Here is a 21,249-nt window from a genome sequence, read left to right as displayed (position 1 = left end):
TCTCTTGGGATTATTTTGCTGTTAAAAGGGAGCAGAATTTATACATTGAGCCATTTGTAGAAGACATTTGTGGTGTAGCTTTTTCATTATTACAGTTTCCATTTAAGTTAGGAGAAAAAGTTCCCACCACTTTATCTTCAAATACAATGTAATGATGCTGGCATTAAATTCCTTTGCAATGTTTTCACAAATAATATAATATTTGCCAGTAAAGTATTTTAAGACATGCTCTTTTGGAAAGTTTTCTGTTTAAAAATGTACAAGTCACATTACTTGTTTGTTATCTCTGACTCTGAAATTATTACAGCTTGTGGAATTAAATACACAACACTTGCTGACTGTGTTGTCTAAGTAATGCTACTAGAACTAGCAGCTTTGTAAAAGGATGAGTAGTCTGCCTCTGGCTAAGTCCACTAAACCTTTTATTAATGGTCAATTTAAAATTTGTGACAAATAAGCTCTTGCCTGTCCTACTGTCATGTTTGAAAATTTTACGTGGTCTAATTTCTCTGGCAAAACACATTCCCTTGCCTCTTTTTCTCCCCTTCCATATTCCTTTTCCTCTTCTTGTCTCCAGTCATGGTGCAATGAAAGGCTTGCTCAAATCCAGTCCTTAGGATTTGATTGTTAGGCAGCATGACAGAAGATCTGCCCATAGCCTCACCAGACACAAATGAGTTACTCCTGCTCAAGCCCTGTGGGATATGCTAAACCATGAATGGGCTTAACTAGCGTGTGGTGTCTGTTCAGAGGCAGACCTATGTGATCAAGGATGGTGATTCTTGTAGGGAAGGTGAAATCACAGTTCTGTGCTTAGGAAGGTAACCGGGGACTGAAGAAGTCCAAAAATCCATGACTAATAAATGTGAGATGCTTCGCTGCTTATTTTTGACACACAATATGCATTTTGTGGCATTAGTTTGTAATTCTCTTGAATCTTCCCAAATTATTAGCTGATGAACAAATTGAGATTTTTCCAGCAGGAGAGAACTCTTCTCCTTATATACAGTAAATCTAGTAAGGGGGATAAAGAGATCGTTTAGAATAAGTCACCTTTCACAGTTCAGAGTTTGGATATATGAAGCTTAAAAGAGATACTTGAAATTTTCTCAGAGATTCTGGTCATCTCGAAGTAGAAGTCACTGTAATTTTCCTTCCATTTTTAATGTCAAGTAAATAAAGACTAGTGAAAATAATTGTACTTGGGGAATGATCTAGAAGAGGATTTGTTTTAAAGAATTAAATAGTGGAATTTCTGTATTTAAGGGAATCAAATATAAATGTATAGACCGTATTTAAATTCAGGATATTTGAGGGAAGGTATCAGGGCACAGTAGAAGATGGAAGACTTTAGTAGTCAGGAACATAAGAATCGACTTTATTTAAACAAAATTAGAAAAATAATTTGTATAGCTTTAGAACAATAATAATTTTTTAAGTTTGTCTTTATGTCAAGTGCTAAAATGTTCCATTTCTGACTTCTGCAAGTAACAACCAATTTATACTAGCAAGAGCTTGATTTTAAAAGTACTCAGGGTTCTAGAGGTAAAACAACGCAAATATGTGGCATGCTGCCACCTCTGCTTGAGACTAGGAGGTCACCAGCACATACTGATTTTCTAAGTGCTTGTAGAATTTATATATTCACATATCTGGACTTGCCCCACTGAAATATACAGAATCATACATTTATTCATGCATGGTGTACACAAACCAGCATGGGGAAAAAGCTATTTACCTGAATGAATACTAAGAAGGAGGAACACTGGAATATTTTTCTCTATATACACCACTGTTCTGAATCACTGGATTGAGAATTGGCTGCATATCAGGTCTCAGAGGGTTGTTGTCAGTGGCACAGTCTACAGATGCCTGTAGTTCAGGGGTCTAAATCCAGTCTTCTTTAACTTTGATTAATCAGTTGGATGAAGGGGTAGAGTGCCTCCTCAGCAAGATTGCTGATGCATAAAGCTGGGAGGAGAAGCCATACTCCAGAATGTGTTGAATGTGGTTTATCTTACTTTGGAGTAGACTCGTAGAATTTTATAGAATTAGGATAAGTAGGGGAACATCCAAGGCACTTAATTTGCTCTTTAAACTAGTGCAGCACAGGAGCCATAATTGATGGCACAAAGAAATGCTGGCTGCCATGGGGATGAAGAAGTAGCAATTAATAATGGATAATGAAAACAACAGTTGCTCACAATGTCTGATTTTACAGAGTCAGGTTTTAGAGGGAGCTCTATACTTTGTGACTTAAACAGTTCTTGACCTAACAAGTATATTAATAGAACGAATTGGTCTGTGATAAAGAGAGTTGGCATATCTGGACTGAATGGTCTGAGTGAGGTTGATTGGATGAATGAGACATTCTGCGTGAATCTCTTCAATGGGAGGAGCGCCCAGTGCTGGAGGTGAATGAGATCAATGTGATGCATGGTGTGTGTGTGTGTCTAACTTGAGGGTTGCGTTACAGCAGGATGGTGGAAATATCTGGTTTCCTGCATGAGTGGTTTCCTGCAGAAAATACATAGCTTAAAAGTGCGTGCGTGTTTCCAGTGCCCTGCAAAGCTGGAAGAATGTGCCTAAGAATGAAATGTGTGTCAGCTGGGATGTACATTGTGGTGCATTCTTGCTTCTGTTTGCTTATATGATTCTGCACTGACTGACAGATAGGCAACTACCTCTCCTTTCATGCTTCTTCCTAGACGTTTTTATACACATGTATCCTTAGCATAGGTCAACGTGGCACAAACTACTGACTGCCCATGCGGCAGAGTTCTGGGCTCTGTCTGAAATTATTTCTTGCTTTAAGTGCTTAGCATTTTTGGATCATTGAATTTCTTTTTGCTAGGACGTATCTTTATGAACCATGCAGAACAATGGTTGATGACCTCTTCTCTCCTTCGGTGTCATGTGTGTTGCTTATCAGAGATGAATCAGTGCACTGTTTATTAAGATTTTTCCAATTTTTATCTTTTATGTGAGCTGAGTTATGCACAGATATGTTTCTGATAGTGAATGAAGCTGCCGGTTACTAATAACACAGTGCTGCAGTAGTGCTTAATTTTAAATGACAGGAAGTTTGTAGTATGAAAAAATTTTGATGTGTATATACGCTTTTCTTTGAGCCTTATAGTCCCCGTTTACTTCACTCTCTGTATCTTCTTTTATGCCTAATAATTAACACATGACCTCAGTCTACTACTAAAGATATTAGTAAGACTTATTTTCTCAAATCAGCCATCTTTTACCACAAGGCTTATGCTTGTTCGGTAAAAAAGGAAAGTGAAATCAATGTTTTGCTTCAACCTACAAAACTGTAAAAGCAGGAATTTGTTAATAAATGTAGAGGACAGAAATGTTTTTACCCATTTTCATTATAACCTACCATCATTGTCACCCATGTCTCATCTGTGTACTCCACCTTTTCACTGTTAAAATGTTACAATTTGCATCTTTAGAAAAGTATTACATGCAGGTGAGGAATTGTGTGATCGAGTGAAGGCAGAACACAGAAACACATGCATTCAATATTTAGGGCAGCCTGTTTCAATGACTGTGACCAAGATACGCATTTCTATCTAAATTTGCCAGCATGAGGAAGAGAGATTCTATATTTGCCATAAGGTTGAAATTATATTGTTGCTCTCAGGTAATTCTAATTCTTCTTCATGCATGAGTTATGGTGTTTGAAATTACCATCTCAAAACTTCCCTGGGTTTGTATGAATGAATTTTGTATGAATACTGTATGAATTACACAGATACACAATTCTTACAGTCTTATATTTCACTTGGAGTTTATCAGCTCAACACAGAATTGAGCATTAAACAAAGCCTCCCTCTCTCAAAAAAATAATGCAAAATGAATAAAACTGAGGCGGCTTAGGGTCTGATTACATGTCTGGAATACCTTCACAGATCTTTCCTCTATCAAAAATAAACCTTTGGAGATGGCCCAAGATAGAATATTGTAAATCATACTAGTGTCTCTGCAGACAAAGGAGAGAAAAAGAAATCCTTTTTGCATACCTTAGTAAATAACATTTTTAAAAAGCATTGAACTGTTGCAGATGTTCCCATTTACTGTGCTATTCTGTGGGTAAGCACAGTCCCTCTGAAATAAATTGTGAAGTGAGAGAAAAACAAAGCTTGTCAATCTTCTCACCTGCCTTATTTGTATGTAAAATACACTACAAAACTTGTCATTTCTGTTGCTCAGGAAAATTTTGGTGCCTGAATTGGGAGTTAACTTTACAGTGGTTAAGAGTAAATTTCAGTTTTTAGGTAAATTAAAGGTAAAAATTGAAGTTTTAAGTTATAACTGAACTAGATTCAATTTTTAAACTAAATTAAATAACTTTTAAAGCTACAGTTAAAAATTGAATTTTAGTTACATTTAGCAACACAATGATTTTTAATTTATGTCATGTACTTATACCACAAATTTTTAAGAGTCTTGTAATTTTCAGCATGTGGGCCTGAGTGTATCATCATTATGGTATGGGTTGGAGATACCAGTCTGGATTTTCCACTGGGCTTGCTTCCCATTTTTAGCATAATGTAAATGGACTATGAAACTAAAGTGACAGATCTGCAAAGCTGCTGTGTCCTATGCTTGATGGTCTACTTGAATTTGGGGTAGAGTTTAGACCTTTTCATTTGCTTGTTAGACTAATTGATTATAAGGAGTTTACACTCCTAGTCTACTAGCTGTTAAAAGTTGGGGTTAAAAAGAATAGTTTGCTTGTTAGTAATTGCTAATTATTTGGTATTTTTTCAAGAATAAAGGAATTTTCTGACTTCAGCAGCATTTTGTGTTACATTCAATGCCTTAACCTTTCTAAAATGTATCACTGGCACAGCATAGTTGGCTTTTGTTCTAATTAATAGTTTTGAAACTATGTTCCTAAAGATCTGGGAATCTGAAAGTTTGAGCATATCAAGATCCTTGTTTAGTACTTGCATCACTAATCCACCAAGGTCATGGGTTAAATCCTCATACTTCATTTAAGATTTGGACTCAGTGATCCTGCTGGGTCTCTTTCAACTCAGAATATTCTGAGATTTTGTTTTTCAACTAGCTATATATTTGATTATTCTTTTTCCACCACAGTAATATTTAGTTCAAGTTTTGTCGTGGTGTCTTTGAAGATACTTATTCTTTCAGTATGTCATAATGATTCTAAAGCTGATTCTAATTTCTTAAAGTAGATTTGCTATGGTTTAAGCATAAAGCTGTTTTGAAAGCTTGATCATTACATGCCTTCTTTTGAAATCTTAAACTTTGTAGAAGATAAATGGTGGCAAAGGAGGAGATCACTTTCATTTTGGATAGTGTTGTTGGTAACATTTTTAGTATGTGGGATAATCCCTGAAGGCTCTTCTGTTAGAAGTTAATTTACAGACTTCTTTTTCCTTGTTGCATTCTTAAGCCTCATGTTGCATTGTATCCCCTTGTTTCACAGTAATTGATAGGTCTTTTTAAACTGCTGTGTAGGCATTGACTTCTGGAATTTCTGGAATGCTAACACAGTTCTCCCCAGAGTGTTTTTCAGCCTTAATGACTTCTGCTGAGGTCTGTGAAAGGCACACTGGAAGACCAGTTTTGTAGAAATTTTCACTGTTCCTTTCACAACAGAGCCCTGCATCTTATGGCTCTGTGAGTAGAGCTTCTTATGTCATGCTAGCTTTCCACACCAGTTGGAGCTGTGTAAGAAGCTCACTTGAAGTGCAAGCACTTGTTCTTTTCCTCTCTGTGTGTAACATGTTTGTACACAAGCAATGAATTCCAGCTTGTCTGTCTGCAAAGTGTGTTAAGTTGTATTGATTGGTTGATTAAGCATATATCCTAGTAAGTTTTCCTTTTGTTTCTCCAAAAAATATATCATTTTCTTAAACCACTTAAAAGTTTGTCAGATTTTCTTGAATGTATAGATGTTACCTGTTTCCTCTTGTGAAAGGATTAGAATTGAAATGAATTGCAGATTCCAAAAATCCTGCTAGACAATAAATGAAGTTAAGTAAGTGAAAAGCTGCCTGTGAAATAATATAGTTAACACTGCTTAAGCTATATCCAGAGAAAAAGATTTTAACTGTTGCTGTATTGATGATTGGAATTCAAGTGGTTAAAGTCAGTTTTACAAGTTCAGACATTTATATTTCAATGCTATTACAAGGAATTATATTTGCAACCAGTTGGATAATTTGCTAATAAATGAGATACAGCAGTCTTATTGACAAGCCACTGGAGACAAGATTTTAAACTTAGCATTTTAAACTTAGTTTTCTTTCCAATAATTAAAAATATGTCTCAATAGTTGTTGAGGAAAGCTAAGCAGTTAAAGAAACCAATGATTAACCTTTAACCACTGGTTAGCTGTAGCTTTTGCATGGTGATAACCATCTGATGAGGTAAGTGCCTGATGTTGTTCTGATGCCAATCTGTTGGAATGTTATTATTTGTTCATTGGGCAAAACAAAACTACTTTTGTATGGAAAAATTACTTTTCACCTGGGAAAAGAGAGAAAGGACAGTATATGAAATGCTTTCAAAGAAATAAATATGTGCTTCTGGGATATTTATGAAGCTCTGCCAAAACTTTAAGCTAAACGATAAGAACAAAAATGAATTTTGTAACTTCTAGGAAGTCTTGGGAACTGACACCTTACACTGTAAAAGGCTCCTTTCAAATTAGTAAGCCTAAAATATTAAAATATAAGTCTAAGTATTATGAAGTAAAGTTTTGAAACGAATGAACTAAGTAGAAGTAATTTTGTGCTTTACTCCTTCACTTAATTTTAATCTCTTAGATTTATTTGCTTTAAGCTTTACTGAAATACATCAGCTCAACTTCTCCTCTGTGTTGTGCAGCATCTAATGGTAATTTGGTATGTAAAGCTCTTTCAGTCTATTTAAGGAGAATATTCATTTTCCCAGAGAGACCTCTTTATAGCTTTCTGAGGACTACATTAATTTTGTAGAAATTGCTAGCTTCATGAGTGTACCAATATTATTGATTATGAAATCCTCTCATTAGTATGACAAGCAGAACTTGTGTTAAATTTCAAAGGTCTTTTTTGACCCATCCAAAAGATAGATATTTTTTATCATAAAGTAGTCTACAAGGCCATGTTAACTAAGAGAAATATTCTGAAATAAATTGTCTATGCCTTTGTAACTTGGTTACAGATGGAGTGAAACTCTTATGTGCTGTTCCTGGTCCTACTGCCGCCTGTGGAGAAGTGGCGGGACTGGGAGTATCTGGTCGCAGATCGTCTGAGATTGTGCAATGATTCCCACTCATTTTTCTTTACAGAAATTACAAATAAAAAAGGAAATCCAATGCAAATGTTGCTAAATGCTGGAATAGTATCAACTCAGTCTACATTCTTAAATGTCTGCAATTTCAGTAGAATTCACTCTGACTGTTCAGTATCATGTAAGAGGTTTAGAAGATATTTGTGATTTCATGTTCTTTTCTGGCTTTGAAAATCTTGAGTAATGCATCTAGTTTGCTCACAGGGTCTTCAGCACACACTCTTTCCATAAATGAGGGACCACACATAAAAATTCAGGTTGGGGGAAAAAAGTTAAATATGGATGCTTAAAAAGTTTTTGAGTTTTCCAGGTTGTGGCAACCATAAAAACAGAATCTCAGTTGTGTTTATTTCAAAATCTCAGGTTTTTTTCAGAATATTGGTTGTGATTTTTTCACTACGTTTGTAAATATTAACTTGATAAAATTAATAACTGGCTGTATTTCGACCCTGAAATTTAACTTATTGGTGGAATTTTCAAAAATTACTAATATGGTTTTATGCATTTATTTATTTGCTTCAGTAGTAGCTATTATAACATTTACTTGGATGCTACCAGAGATGTATTTTTTGGAAGTGTCTAATTCTGTAGTTTAACAAGAGATTTATTAATATTTTTAGGATAAGCCCCTACTTGCCAGCAAGTTACTCAGGTTGATACATACATATGTCAATGCAGAATCAGTTAAGTATCATGGATTTTAGTCTAAAATCCCTGTCTCTGTTTCAAGCTTGAATAAAAACTGTTCCACTATACAGAAATGTATTTGTGCATTAATGCTGTATAATTGTGTAGTGTAATCAAGGTGGAATGTCTTTAACACAGAGGCCTATGCTGCATGCCAGATTTTATACCTTAGCTTTTTTCAGCTACTTCAGATTAGGAAATTGATGTGTAAGGTGTATGCTATCATTTTTCTCTACCCAAGTTGCTGATTAAGCCCTCCTGCTGGTTTAGATCAAGGACACACTTTGAATTCCTAGTTTTATGGCTCCATGATCAGGGTCTGTAGGAGATGTTCTTCAACAACACATATTCACTGTTGGAAATTACTGTAAAAGTTTAAATTACACCCAGCATTAAAGTAACTTCTTGGGGAAATACTCAACTCCTTTAAGAGAAATAGCTAATCCTCAAAGATCTTTTTGCATGTATATATAGACCACAGAAGCTCTCAGAGGAGTATTTGAAAAGTTGCTATGCACGTGGTTGTTTTTGTGACTACTCAGTAAGTTCTACGGATCCTTGTTGTTGATTTTTAAGAAGGGTAGAGAAAGCAATTGTTGCAGAGTAATCTGGAAGTGCCTGCTGTTTGAAGTGGATGACCATATATAAAATCCTGCTAATCATAGTTCTGCATCTAGTGACAGTGCTCTTAATAACATCTTTAGAAAAAAATAGTGCTTTATATACTTGAATATCCTGGATCGTTCTGCTGGTTAAGGTTATTCTTCTGTGCTGTTCCTCAAAAGGATTTACAGCTTCTGTGTGTAGCTAATATCTAATTTTTGTGATTAAGTGTGATTGCTATGTGTGTCACAAAAGGTGTACAGTGAACTGAGTTTATAAGGGCCAGGATCTGTTTTAGCTAACAATAATCTGCTTTTGGGAGGGGAAAGGGGTGGGGGAAACGCAGCTCTGGGCAGCAGCAATGGTTTTTCTGCCCAGAGCCACTGTGTGTCAGAAATGGCAAGAGGTGCTTCCATTGGAGTGCCTGTAGTGGCCCCTGCTGTCTTGCTCTTCTGATTGCACTTGGGGTGATCACTTCAAAAATGAGCATCAAGGAGAAACATGCTGCTTAACTTACTCCTCTACAACAAAGGGGACTGTGAATATTTTGCAACTGGTGTCAGCAAAGAAACTACAACTGGTGTCTTTTCCCCACCTATGTGGTTTTGTAAAACAGTTTGAACATTCTTGATTATAGTCACTACAGACAGAATAGTGAAGTTTGTTTTAACAGTTGTGACTGAAAAAAACTAGTTTCTTAACCAGCTTGCCTGTTTTCAGCAACAGGTATGCAAGATGATGATGCAACAGGGAAAAGGCTCAGAAAGTTAAGTGTTGGGCAGTATGACAATGATATTCCTGGGGAATCATCACATAACAGGTGTGGATGGATGAAGTCTGCTAGTCACCAGGCTGTAATTCCAAGATCACCGGTTGCTGAAGGGAAAACTAAGGAGGTAAACAATCAAGAATTTTTCACTAAATATTGAAGTGAGTGGCCAGTAGGAAGTCTTATGTTCTGTGTCCAAAATTAACGTGAAGCAATTGGGCAGTTGCATCATGGCAATAAGAACAAATAACTGCATTCACCTCAATAATGCAATTCAGTGTATAAGGATGGTCTTTTCTTTGCATGTTTTGGATGTCTCTTATGTTTGCATGTTTTCAGTGTTCAGCGATCTCTCTGCTGGAACAGTAGATTGCATTTTATCTGACAACAGAAACCTTCTGTAATCTGGTGAAGAATGCCCCACTGTGTCATAGGGTTAAGTGAGAATTATCACACTGTAATTTTGCTTTTTGGTGTCTTCTATTAGATGATTGTTGTACATTACCAAGATGAAATAGATGGGGGCATCTTCTCTGCAATAAAAAATGGAAATGAAGCTGTCACATTCACATCAACTTTTCCTCTGTCACCAGAGGTGACATATGGTAAGAAAATGTATTTATTTATTTATTTATTTAAATAGCACTATTGACATTTTCGCTGTTACTGAAGAGGAACTGCCCTTTTCCCTCTCCCCTAGTGACAGCACATCCACCATGCCATCAGCAGATTCCCTCCAGCCAAAAGGTCAGCAGCCCATCAGAGCTGTACAGAACCATTTCTAGTAAGGTATCCCTCTTTCCCAAGTAATGTGAAAATGAACTGTGTATGAAGGCAACTAACACAACAGTGGTTTATAAGTAGGACATAAATGGTGAATTTAGACATGCGAGTCAGAGAAACAGATTTTAGCAGTCCTATTTTAATCACACCAAAACCAAATGAATAATGAAGTATTATCCAAGAAATATTTAATACCTTCCACATTTTAACTGCCAATGGGAGTCCTATGTTCACATTCATTGTGCAAATTTAGTGTGAAGCACTTAGGCAGCTGTGTCACAGAAATAAGAGGAAATGCAGCTCAGTGTTTGAGGCTATCCTGCTCTTGTTCTCTCTCTGTTTGCCTGGTTTCAATGTTCCTCAATCTTTCTGCTAATATTTGATGACATCGAAATACTACTATCAGGAGACTTGAGTTCTTTGTGATTTTAAGCAGGTTTTGTTTCCATCTCAGGAAAGACAGGTGATATCCATGTTGCCATCTTTCCAGGCCAATGAAGCTGACAATAGAACTTGACAGTAGCTATGCTCAAGTGTAGGAGCTGCTGGGGGGGTTGCATGGTTGGGACGGATGGAGATGAGATCTCTTTGAAGCTAAGTCATATAACTTGCAGTTTATTGCAAAGGGTGTGGGTGAAGGGCCCTGCTGGGAGCTGCCAGCCCCAGCTCGGAGCAGGCCCGAGAGACGAGAGGCTTAAAGTGTAAGAGAGTTAAAGACAAAGATGTAAGAGTGGAGAGCATGTAGAAAGGAAGGGGTGAGGAAGTGCAGAGGAGAAGACAAAGCGACAAAGAGAGAAAAGGGCGCGAAGAAGAGTGCGGGACAAAAGGAGAGAGAGTGAGAAGAGATAAGAGAGCAAAGAGATTAAGAGTGCGCAAGAGAACAGCATCAGAAAGTGCTGGACATAGCAGGAAGCCAGCTAATGTATTTAAAACCTGAATAAAAATCACTATGCATTCATTTTATGCATAACATATGTTCTCATGAAAATTCAGATATGTTATGTATGGTTTTACTGCTTAGGCCATGACTGTCTTCTCCAGGAGAATCTTGATAGTAGACTTTTCAATAAATTTGATGATGGGTTTTGATGCAATAATAGTATTTCAGTTTTAACTTAAAAAACCCTTTATGTTCAATTTGCCTCGCTTAATAGTTGTCAAAGGCAAATAACATCAACACAGAATAAAACTAGCTTTAGAAAAATCTACCCAGTTCAAGACATCTGTTTATGGTTCTCCCTACTTCTAAGTAATTAGTGGCAGATATCCTCCTGGTGGCAACTTCATCAAATCAATTATAGGTTGATCTACTGAAGACTTTGTTGTTAAATGGTTTCTATTAATGTTGCTAAGAGCTAAGACTTGCCCTGGAAAAATATTTAGCTTTCAATGTGTTTCTCTATTTTTTTTTATTATCCTGCTTAATTTTAAATGTCATCTCTCAAATGCTGGTTTTAGATACTCAGTTAATGAAACACTGAAAATAATTAATCTTAACTATTAGAAAAGGAGGCAATTCTTCCTTTGAGTATCTGTTTTGAAATAAAGCTCAAGGTGTACTGAATGCTGCAGGTTACATGCTCATCTCCATGCAGCTTTGGTTTTAACTGTAAACATAATGTACTTTGACATTAAAAATGTTAGTTGTTAATTAGTTAAAGGTTAAAAGTGTATGAGATGGGTCAACTAGAAAATGTAGTAAAGACACCTGTTGGCAAGCATCTCTTAGAAATGTTAATTGGGTGATTTTCCCGTCAGAGCACAGAAACTTCTATTGTCAGAGGCAAGTAAGAATCATACATTAAATGTTTTAAAACTTCCTCTTTTCCCTTCACTTCTACTATAGTTATTGCCTGTATCTACATGAAGTATCCACTGTATCTACTTGCTTCTATGTCTTCTGATTTCTTTCACAAGAAGTGCTTCTTATTTGTGCTACCAATCCCTAATTCATGCCCTGAGTAAAAGTGTTATGTTTTGTGTGTTGAAGAGGCCAAGATTCTGAAGGGAACAGATGCAGCTGTTCTGTGGTTGAGACTGCTTTAATGCACAGGCCATAAAGGTGACTCTAACAGTGTGCACTTTGCAAGAGTTCTTAACAGCTTCAATTTTTAGTACTTTCCATTGCAGCCCACCTGTTCTTTTAAATGCTTACATGGTCTTTATTTTGGTAAAAGTCAGGAAGCATACTGACTTCTTGAGAAATTTTCAACAGCGTGAGGCCTTTTGTGTCATGGACTCTGGAGTATTAATTTCTGCCATTAAGATATTACTACTTTTGTCTCGGTTCAGATCACCCTTGAATTCAAAATTGCTTTGTTCTGTATATCAGCTTTGCTGTTTATCTGCTTTTTAAGTTACCAGTGAGGATGATGTAACCTGGTTACCAATTATCTAGATGAGTTACTGTGTCACGGCACAGGGAGGCTCGGGACCCTCAATATGAGAATCAGCAAACTCCCTTTATTGAAAAGAGCATCAAACTTCTATGCACAACAAGTAATAAGCTCATACATATTCTGCAAGCTGAGTAATCCATTGGTTATATTCTAGATATCAGCTTCCTCATTCCAAAGGAGTTAAATCTGCTTTTTCTCATGTCTCTAGTCTCTCAACTACAGCACCTTGTTATGGTAACACAGCTATGGTAAAGGACAGTGTCCTTGCAGGTGCAGGACTTAGATTAGCTGGGTTCTTGTCACGTAGCTATTTCTCCACATTACTGTTTTATTTCCTCCCTGTTTCCTTGTGGAGAATAGCAATTAGTATAAGTAGCACTTACCATATCAAGGGATTCTGTTGTGCTTTTAGAAGAGTACAAAAGTATATATTTTAAAAGAAACAATAGTCAAGAATTGCAATAATATCCAGTCCTTAAGTATAAAAAATTATAAAATTCTCTCTTCTTTGTTATTAATGTAAACTGTGTATCTAGCATCTTGAATGCATCTGATTTTCAACCTGTGTACCTAAGGACACTGTTTTTAATAAAGTCTTATAAAATGCAGCTCTGTTATCCCTAGAAATCTTAATTTTCTTTCCAGGTAAAACCACTTTGCTAGGGAAAGTCAGTCTAGTAGTGTTATGTATCTGCCTCCCTTAAATTAGCTATGCCCTAACTTCATTCTCCCTGTAGATTTATTGGAGATGTCCTGCCTGCAATATTTCAGAGCCTTGTTCTTTATCAAACAAGTATATATTTAACCTCCCTCAGTCTGTATGCATTCAGTCAATTTTGTGTCAGCACTACTGCTCCAGTGATCACTTGCTGCTATGGTTTCATGGCCCTTTTCTTCACTTTACGTAGCTTGAAAGTAATACAGAACCTACAGAGTTCATTCTGAATTGTCTTTGAAAGACACTTTGTTCCTTGAGATGAACCTAAGTAGTCTATAAATTGGCTAGTGGCCTATAAATTGGCTGGTTTTATAAATACACCTCAAAAAATAGGGCTGCTCCGCACAGAACCCAGATACAGCTCCCTGGAATTTTATAATAGCTGATGTATATCACATGGGAGGGAGAGTCCCACACATCAGTGAAGGAACTGAAGCACTATTTGTCGGCTATTTTGAAACTTATAGAGACTCTTTTTTCTTGAACAGCAGACAGCTAAACTAAGTCTCTTTGTATACAGAAGTAACACATAAAAGCATAGCAAGCTCTTTGCCAGGGGACTGAATGCTGGCTCGCTGCCCTGCCACTCCACCCCTGAGGCTAGATGTGAAGAAATGTCCCTTCTTCAGCCCGGGCCAAACTTTGCAGAAGGTCTGCATTCACAAACAGGCACTGTCTTGCAACAGAGGGGAAGGATCTGTGGAACAAGGGAAAATTGTCTATAATCCTTTATCAAGGATGCACTGACAAAGAGAAGATATGATGTCACTTTTTTCCATCTTTTCTGAACAAGCCTAACTAGACTTGTGTAGTTCAAGCAGTGCAAATGATGGAATGAAAGCATTGCTGCTGGTATAAGGAATCTCTTAGCCTTCAACCTACAACCTAAAACCTTGCCTTCTCATCTTTTCCATGGAGCTTAGACTATGTACTGTACTCAAAGCTTGTGTATGAGCTGCATCTGTTCTAAAAATTTTAGAAAGGGCAACTTTTCTCCTCATGCCATCGTGGAACTCTTCAAGACCTCATACTGGAATATTTCCACAATTTTTCTCATACAGACTCTTTTTATCTGACAGAGACATTGTAGCTCTAATTCTCCTCATTTATTAACACAGACTTTTCCTATTACATCATCCAGCAGAGTGATGATTGTTTAATAAATGTATTGGAAGGCAAACCCACAACCTAACAGCCTCATTATTGCATAATTCTATTACTGATTAGAATTATCATACTGTTATTCCAGGATTGTAATTTCTTCCAGTCACTAAGTTGCAAGGGAAATAGTACATACTGCTTAAGTTTTTGATTAAAAAAATATTAGGGTTCTAAACTGAGAGTCAGTTTGGGAATAAAAGTGAAACTAATTTATGGAAGGGAAAAATTCCCTGTTTATGATGTGCAAAAACTTTATCCATAATGTGAAAAGCTTTCATATAATATTCATTTATACCAGTCTTTCTCTCCTCCTCTTACCCGTTTTTGTAAGTTATACATGTCCAAAGCAAGTAATTGATTCAGAACTTTTCCAGGCATCTGGGTTCATTTGCTTAGAACGTCAAAGCATCTACTTATGTGGATGGTTAACACAAGCTCTGTCCTCCTGGAAACAGGTGCATTTTCATATTTGCTATTGCAATTTTTGTGTTTAGGGTTTTTTGGATGTTTTGTTTATTTTAGTGGGTTTTTATTTGTTTCTTTGTTGAGGCTATCAATGAAAAATAAAAAATACAAGTAGAGAAAGGAAATTTATGACTTAATGCAAAGCAGATACATCAGATTTCTGTTACATTTTCCATTGTCCTGCAATTGCCCTTGACATGTTTATGTCATGGCTGAATACAGTGTTCATCTACACAATATTTTTAAAATTAAACACCTAATGTCTCTTAATTGGTGTTTTTACTCTTTGAGCCGGGTCTTATGAGCTCTCAGAGAACCCATCACACCTGAGATAGCTCAGCCATCCCGAATGGCACAAAAATTAGCAGGATAGCTTCTGAGGTAGTATTAGAAAAAGAAAAAGGTTTAATAAAAGGCAAAATAACAAAGCTCTTACAGAGAAAAACCTGAGCCAGGGCAAGAGGTCCTTGCTCCTGCTAAAACACTACACGATTATTTCCTTTGTTCTCTTCTTTTTCTAGTGAATCATCTAGGTGGGACCTCTTGGCCTCTGTCCAATTGGGCAACCCCAGGTCTGAGGTGAAGTCCCAAAGGTCCTATGAGGTGTCTTTTTACCAAATTGAGGAAAGAAACTTTTGGGATTTTTGCCTTTTTAAGCAGACAAAGAATAACTTGGTAACTCCATCAACAGGGGGCACATTCCTACACTTAATTATTATAAAATACACCATTTCCTAGTGCATAAGAAGCCTCTATAGGCTTCCGGAGCAAGCAGGAAGTTACTTGGATCTCCTGTTGGGATTCTACCAGCATGGACTTAATGAGGGCTTCCAGAAAGAGCATTTGGAATGCTGTAAAGCAAAATCATAAATGTTCAGAGACCACTTCTTGGTTGTTGTAAACACTGAAGTCAATATAATGTACTATGATCTATCACACTTTTCTATCTCTGGGTCATTTTCATTGAGACATTTAGTTCAGTAAAACTAATTTTTATACAAAGTTTTTATTGCAGGAAGGTTGGAGATGACTTGGTGTGTTATCAAGTCTTCATTGTCAGAGATCTCCTTCCCTTTGTGCCACCGATTATAATACAGTTCTCAACATATCTTTCAAATACAACCAAGGAAATGTATTTATTTGGTCTGTGGAGAAATAAGCAACGCTTATTATCAGTGATTTCACTCTGGTAGTCCAAATCCACAGAAAAAGTAATAATATTCCATCTCATGTGCTAAAAAGCTCAACAATTTAATTTGGTTTATATCAATTTGAATGGTGGAAAAATATCTTGTAAAAGTAGAATAAAATCAAAACTGAAAATAACTTTAAATACTTGTAATCTGTGCCTCCACTGAGTGGTATTAACTACAATCCTTACAGTGTAAGTGTCCACAACTGAGCTATTTGATAATCAGCTGTAATTGAGATTTCCCGCCCCGCCCAGTTCGGCTAAGATTTTCATGGGAGGAATGCTCCTAGTCAACACTACTTAACTTCCCAAAGCTTTAGAGATTAAATGATTTAGAGTTTAATCCATTTAACTGGCTAGGTTTTTTTACAGCTATGCTATATGTTTCTACATAGAACTTAAAAAAATCTGTACATGTTTTAGCCACTCAGCAAACATTCCAATATGTCATTGATTCAGAGGAGAATGGAATATTATTATACATAACTGAATATAAAAAGCTAGGGTGTATCAAGTCCATGGCAGATAGTATGTGATGATAAACCAGTGGGACAACATAAATGTGTGTTTTCTTTGGCTGATACATTAAAGCTGACAAAATAGGCCACTCTCATTACTGGATTTTCATAATAAAACTCATTCTCTAAAATATACTTTCTCTTCCACTGGTTTTGGATACTCTAGGTTGATAAAATATTCTGGAACATGAATGCATTTTGTTTTGGAGCCAATGTTGTATCTGATCACAGACTCAATAATTCTTCAAATCTGATGCTTATGTTAAGACAAAGATATTTCATGATTAATTGTTCTTACAGCTCCCTGAGCTAAACTTCTGCAAAGTGACACAGTCTACTGTGACCTACATGTTGAACATCACATTGAAATAAGAAAAATTCAAGTACTATATATGGTCATGGAAAATACTGTGCTAGTAGAATGCATAATCTAGTGCACATGTACATAATTCCATGTGCAGCTTCTCTGTAATACTGAAGAATTTGAAGGGGGAAAAAAAAGAAGATAGGTGTATAGGTGTGTTTGGAGGTTTTTTCATGAACAGGAGGGGACTGCTGGGATATGTTCCTTGAACTTTTATTGCAGCATCAGCCTCATTAGATGGTTAAGACAATAGAAAGATGCTAACAGCTCATGTGCAACCAGCAGCAACCAAAGATTTCTTTGTTACAGAGCGTTTCAAAAACTTTCTATCCAATAGCATATTGCCCAAGCTTACAGACAATTGTTCTAGCCAATCACTAAAAGCACATGTATGCCTGCTTCAAACAATGCTTGTATGTATACCTTCTATTAACAATATACAATTCATCATTATTAAGCTTAAAACCTTCTACTATCTTGGTAAGCATATTTTTCTGCAGGCTTAAGGTCCATCTTAGCCAAGCCCAAAACTCAAAAAAAAAAGCCTTCTTACCTTTACTATTTCCCACAGATAGCTTCTTCAAACATTACATTGAAGAGATGTTGTGAAACTATTCACTGTCCCCTCTTCCTCCCTCCCTTGCTTTTGTAGCAGGATTTGCATCTGGACAGAAACACTGTGATCATAGATCAGAATGGGCATTAAACCATTAAAACTGCTCTGTTAAAACTGCTTTGGAGATGGAATCAGATACTGATTTGGAAAGACTTTGTTTTATACTGTGTGTTTAATTTTCTGTGCAAGTATTTACATTGGTTTGTTTGTTTGTTTTAATGGATGACTTTTCATTCCGTGTGGGCAAAGTGCTGATAGATATGTAAATCAGAGACCTGAGACTGTTTCCTTAGAAATGGCCCTCTCGGAGGTCTCTTGGCACTGCCTGCATTATCCATTTGAACCAAGACACTTCTGAAAAGTTATATGGAGTCTTCTGCCTCAAGCAAATGTGAATTAAGTTTTCTCACAGGAAATGAGTATCCAAGTAGTGGAGACTGTAAATACAGAAAGAGACTCTCTACTTTCTCATCCACTCGTTTTGTCCTGAATTCAAATGTTGAACTGCATTAAAGGAATGGCAGGTCTTGTGACAAAAGTTTTCCTACAGGAGTTCATATGAAATAAGATTTCTGGTTTGGGACATCTTTAAAGTCTCTTGTATGTTATATGTCTTTCATCAATGGTACCTCAACAAGTCTTACTGGTCCTTGATCGCTCACTACTACGATTAAATCAAGCAACTGCTGATAGGTTCTTCATCAAGAATCTACCCACCCTCAAAACGCTTCCCTTATTTGGGGCACCACACTTTAATCCAGTTTGTCTGTTACTTGTTTTGTCTTGACTAACTTTTCATACCACTGTGAAGTGTAAATGAAACAACTGCCTTATTTCAAAAGGATTTATTAACTGAGAAAAAACTTGAAGTTTTGCATAAGACACATTATTGCCTGTCACAGTTTCATTCAGGAACCAATACATCTGAAAGTTAAATTGTGCAGCTTGCAGCTTTCATCTTTCCTGTATCTCTAATACAAAGGCATTTTCTCTTGAGAGAAAGCAGTAGCATTATCTGGTGTTAATTTATTTTTGTGGTTGTTTTTGTTTTTGTTTTGTTTTGTTTTTTAAATATTTGCCATACAAGATAACTGACTGTACTTGGAATTTGCATTTATTAGTTGAAAAGATGATGGCACTTCCAAGGATGCTGAACACAGTTTCTTGTTATGTTCACTAGTATCAGTGAGAGCTCAAAAATTCTAAAATTCAAGCAATAAAATAAGCTATATAATTCTGAAGTTCCAAATGCCAAAAAAAAGTTGTTTATATAATCAAATAGTACATGGGAAAAATGTGTTTATACAATGCTTCACTGTTACTTGATCATGGTCTCAAAGCAAATGTGCCTCTTCAGTTAAATTTGAAATGCACCCTGATAATACACTGGTGGGTGGTGGTAATTTGGTTTTGGTTTTTTCCTCTTTTTTCTTGCTAAGAACCACTGAAAAAGGGATTACTTGAGTGGTTTTTAAAGCATTCTGTTTTAGAGAGTTTGGTTTCTCTTTCTTTTGATTTCCATGGGAAAAAGTAATGCATTTCCCCACATAAATCACTAATTTGATAAATAACTATCTTTGTATATATTCATTGAAATATAGATGAATAATATCTTACACATATATAAAAAACCAAAATAATCTGAAGCTGAGAAATCCATCACTAATATTTGCTTCTTTTGAAGATGCAAACAATAAGCTATTGACAGAAACTTAAAAAGCATTTTAATAGAAATAAAGGATTGGATGAGCAGACAGCCTGGCAGATGTGTTTGTTTTTACACATACCTGAGATTGCTTGTTTGCAGTGCTTGAGCATAGCATACATTTTTGAGATGTCATTAGTTACTTTGTCTGGAAAAGGTTAAATTAACAAAAACCATGGGAACGGCTACTGCTCTTGCTATGATTCTATGAAATTTTTTCAACTTTTCCAGGGTGAGGCCTCCTACTATATGACATGGCACTTCATGACTGATGTGCCAAATTATTCCATGTAGTTTGAGGAAAGCCCAAAGAAGAGAGCTCCAAAAATCTAAGTACAACTGTGAGCACACATTTTCAAAAAAATTGCAGTTTTAAAATGATCCTGTGTTTGAGTGAATGGGAGGGTTTGTCTACTGCATTTACAAGTTAAAGATATTCTGCAGTTTCAGAATGACAGACCTTCCAGTGTTGAGTGGGAGCAGAGAGGAAATACACATTCAGTTCCACTTAATTGTTTATAGTCTAAATTGTTTACAGTCATATTGCTGTTTGTTTTTTAGGATGCTGTTCTCCCCTGTGTTAATTCTCTTCATGTTTATTCCCTCTTGCAGAGGACGAGAAAACCAAATTAATCTGTGTTTTTCTATGCCTGAGTTAGGCAAGATATTTCACAAAGCCATTTATATTCAGGCACCTTGTAGACAAAATCTGAAATGAGCAATCTACTTGACATTGACTCCTATGTTTCTGTCAATCATCAGAGTAGCAGCGTACATGACATTCCTTCACAAATTGTGGAGTTTGCTGAATTTGTATGAAGGGCACGGCATAGCCACTCGTCTTCAGGGATTATTGCTGGAGAAAGGTGCATGTTACAATTCAAGCCCTACATTTTAATCTATTTTCATCAGAATTTGCAGTGCAATGGTTCTGATCAAGCCAGGAATCTTCTGTACTATATCTAGGAGAACTGTACACTGGTACCACCTGGCAGAGATTGAAAGACCTGATCCTGATTTGCTTTGCTGTGCCTGAAACAGCCATTAAATCAATTCTTCTTGCCAAATAACAGACTTTCTCCTTTTGAGATGGCAGTATCTTACACACTGACCTAAACCAAATCAGTTCCTCACTAGAGACATCCATCACTGCCTTTCCTTGTCTTCCTAACTCTTCTTTTGTGTGCGATCAGCCTTGCCCTTTCTATCTTCTGGCTTCAGAGTTTCAGACTTTTTTCTTCTTTGGAGAAGAAAGTCTCATCTGGTTGAAACTTTGAATTTATGACAGAAGGACAAGCAAAAGGTGGGATTTTTGTTATGTTCCCTTTTGTTTGCTACTAATTGTCCATGTCAGAGGGATTTTATTGATGAGTAGCCTCTTAAGTATAACTGAGTCTATTAGAAGGATTCATGCAAAAAAATCTTTAAAAAGGGTGAATTTGATAAATACTGACAAAACTCAATTATATTAATACTTTTAATTACATTATTTCTGCTTAATTACATCCTTATAATACTTTGGAAAGTTTCTTACTTAACCAGTCTTCTTCATATGTCGTCTCAGACTACTGTTATCTTCTTTGTTAAATGTTACTATTCTTGTTCCCATCTAATTCAGCAAGTGTAAATAGCCAAAAAAGCAAAGGTTTCTAGATTTGAAAATCAGGAAAACAATGAGATATCCAAAGGTCCTGTGATTACAGTGCTTTTTATGCAGAGACAGGCATGCTTTCTATGGAGAGAAATTTTCTCTAACCATTATTCTTTATAGAAATGTGGAGTTTGTGTTTACCTGTATCTGGCTCTGCCAGGAAGCATCCAAGAGAAAGTGTAGTTGTATAATAAATTATTCAAAGTAACAGATGTCACTTCTGAACTGCTGCATAGTAACCTGTTCTGACCCCATGGCAAGGATTTTCTTTTCTTTTTACCTGATGATATGGTGT

At 36.3% G+C, this 21,249-nt stretch overlaps 1 protein-coding gene across 1 annotated transcript in view; it reads left to right on the top strand.

Moving 5' to 3' along the window:
* Nucleotides 1-21,249, top strand: part of TNS3 (tensin 3) — a 119,402-nt gene that overhangs the window by 54,830 nt on the left and 43,323 nt on the right. The window contains exons 13-15 of the mRNA XM_054273225.1: nt 9,334-9,509; nt 9,870-9,987; nt 10,083-10,166. Coding sequence (XP_054129200.1) covers nt 9,334-9,509; nt 9,870-9,987; nt 10,083-10,166 — 378 coding nt within the window. The remainder of the gene's footprint in view (nt 1-9,333; nt 9,510-9,869; nt 9,988-10,082; nt 10,167-21,249) is intronic.

Source organism: Melozone crissalis, unplaced genomic scaffold (assembly GCF_028551555.1).
Source record: "Melozone crissalis strain CALT ecotype California unplaced genomic scaffold, PUWL_Pcris_2 ptg000016l_1, whole genome shotgun sequence".
Lineage (NCBI taxonomy): Eukaryota > Metazoa > Chordata > Aves > Passeriformes > Passerellidae > Melozone > Melozone crissalis.
Note: the sequence above shows the minus strand (reverse complement) of the source record. Positions and strands in the feature narration are given on the sequence as shown.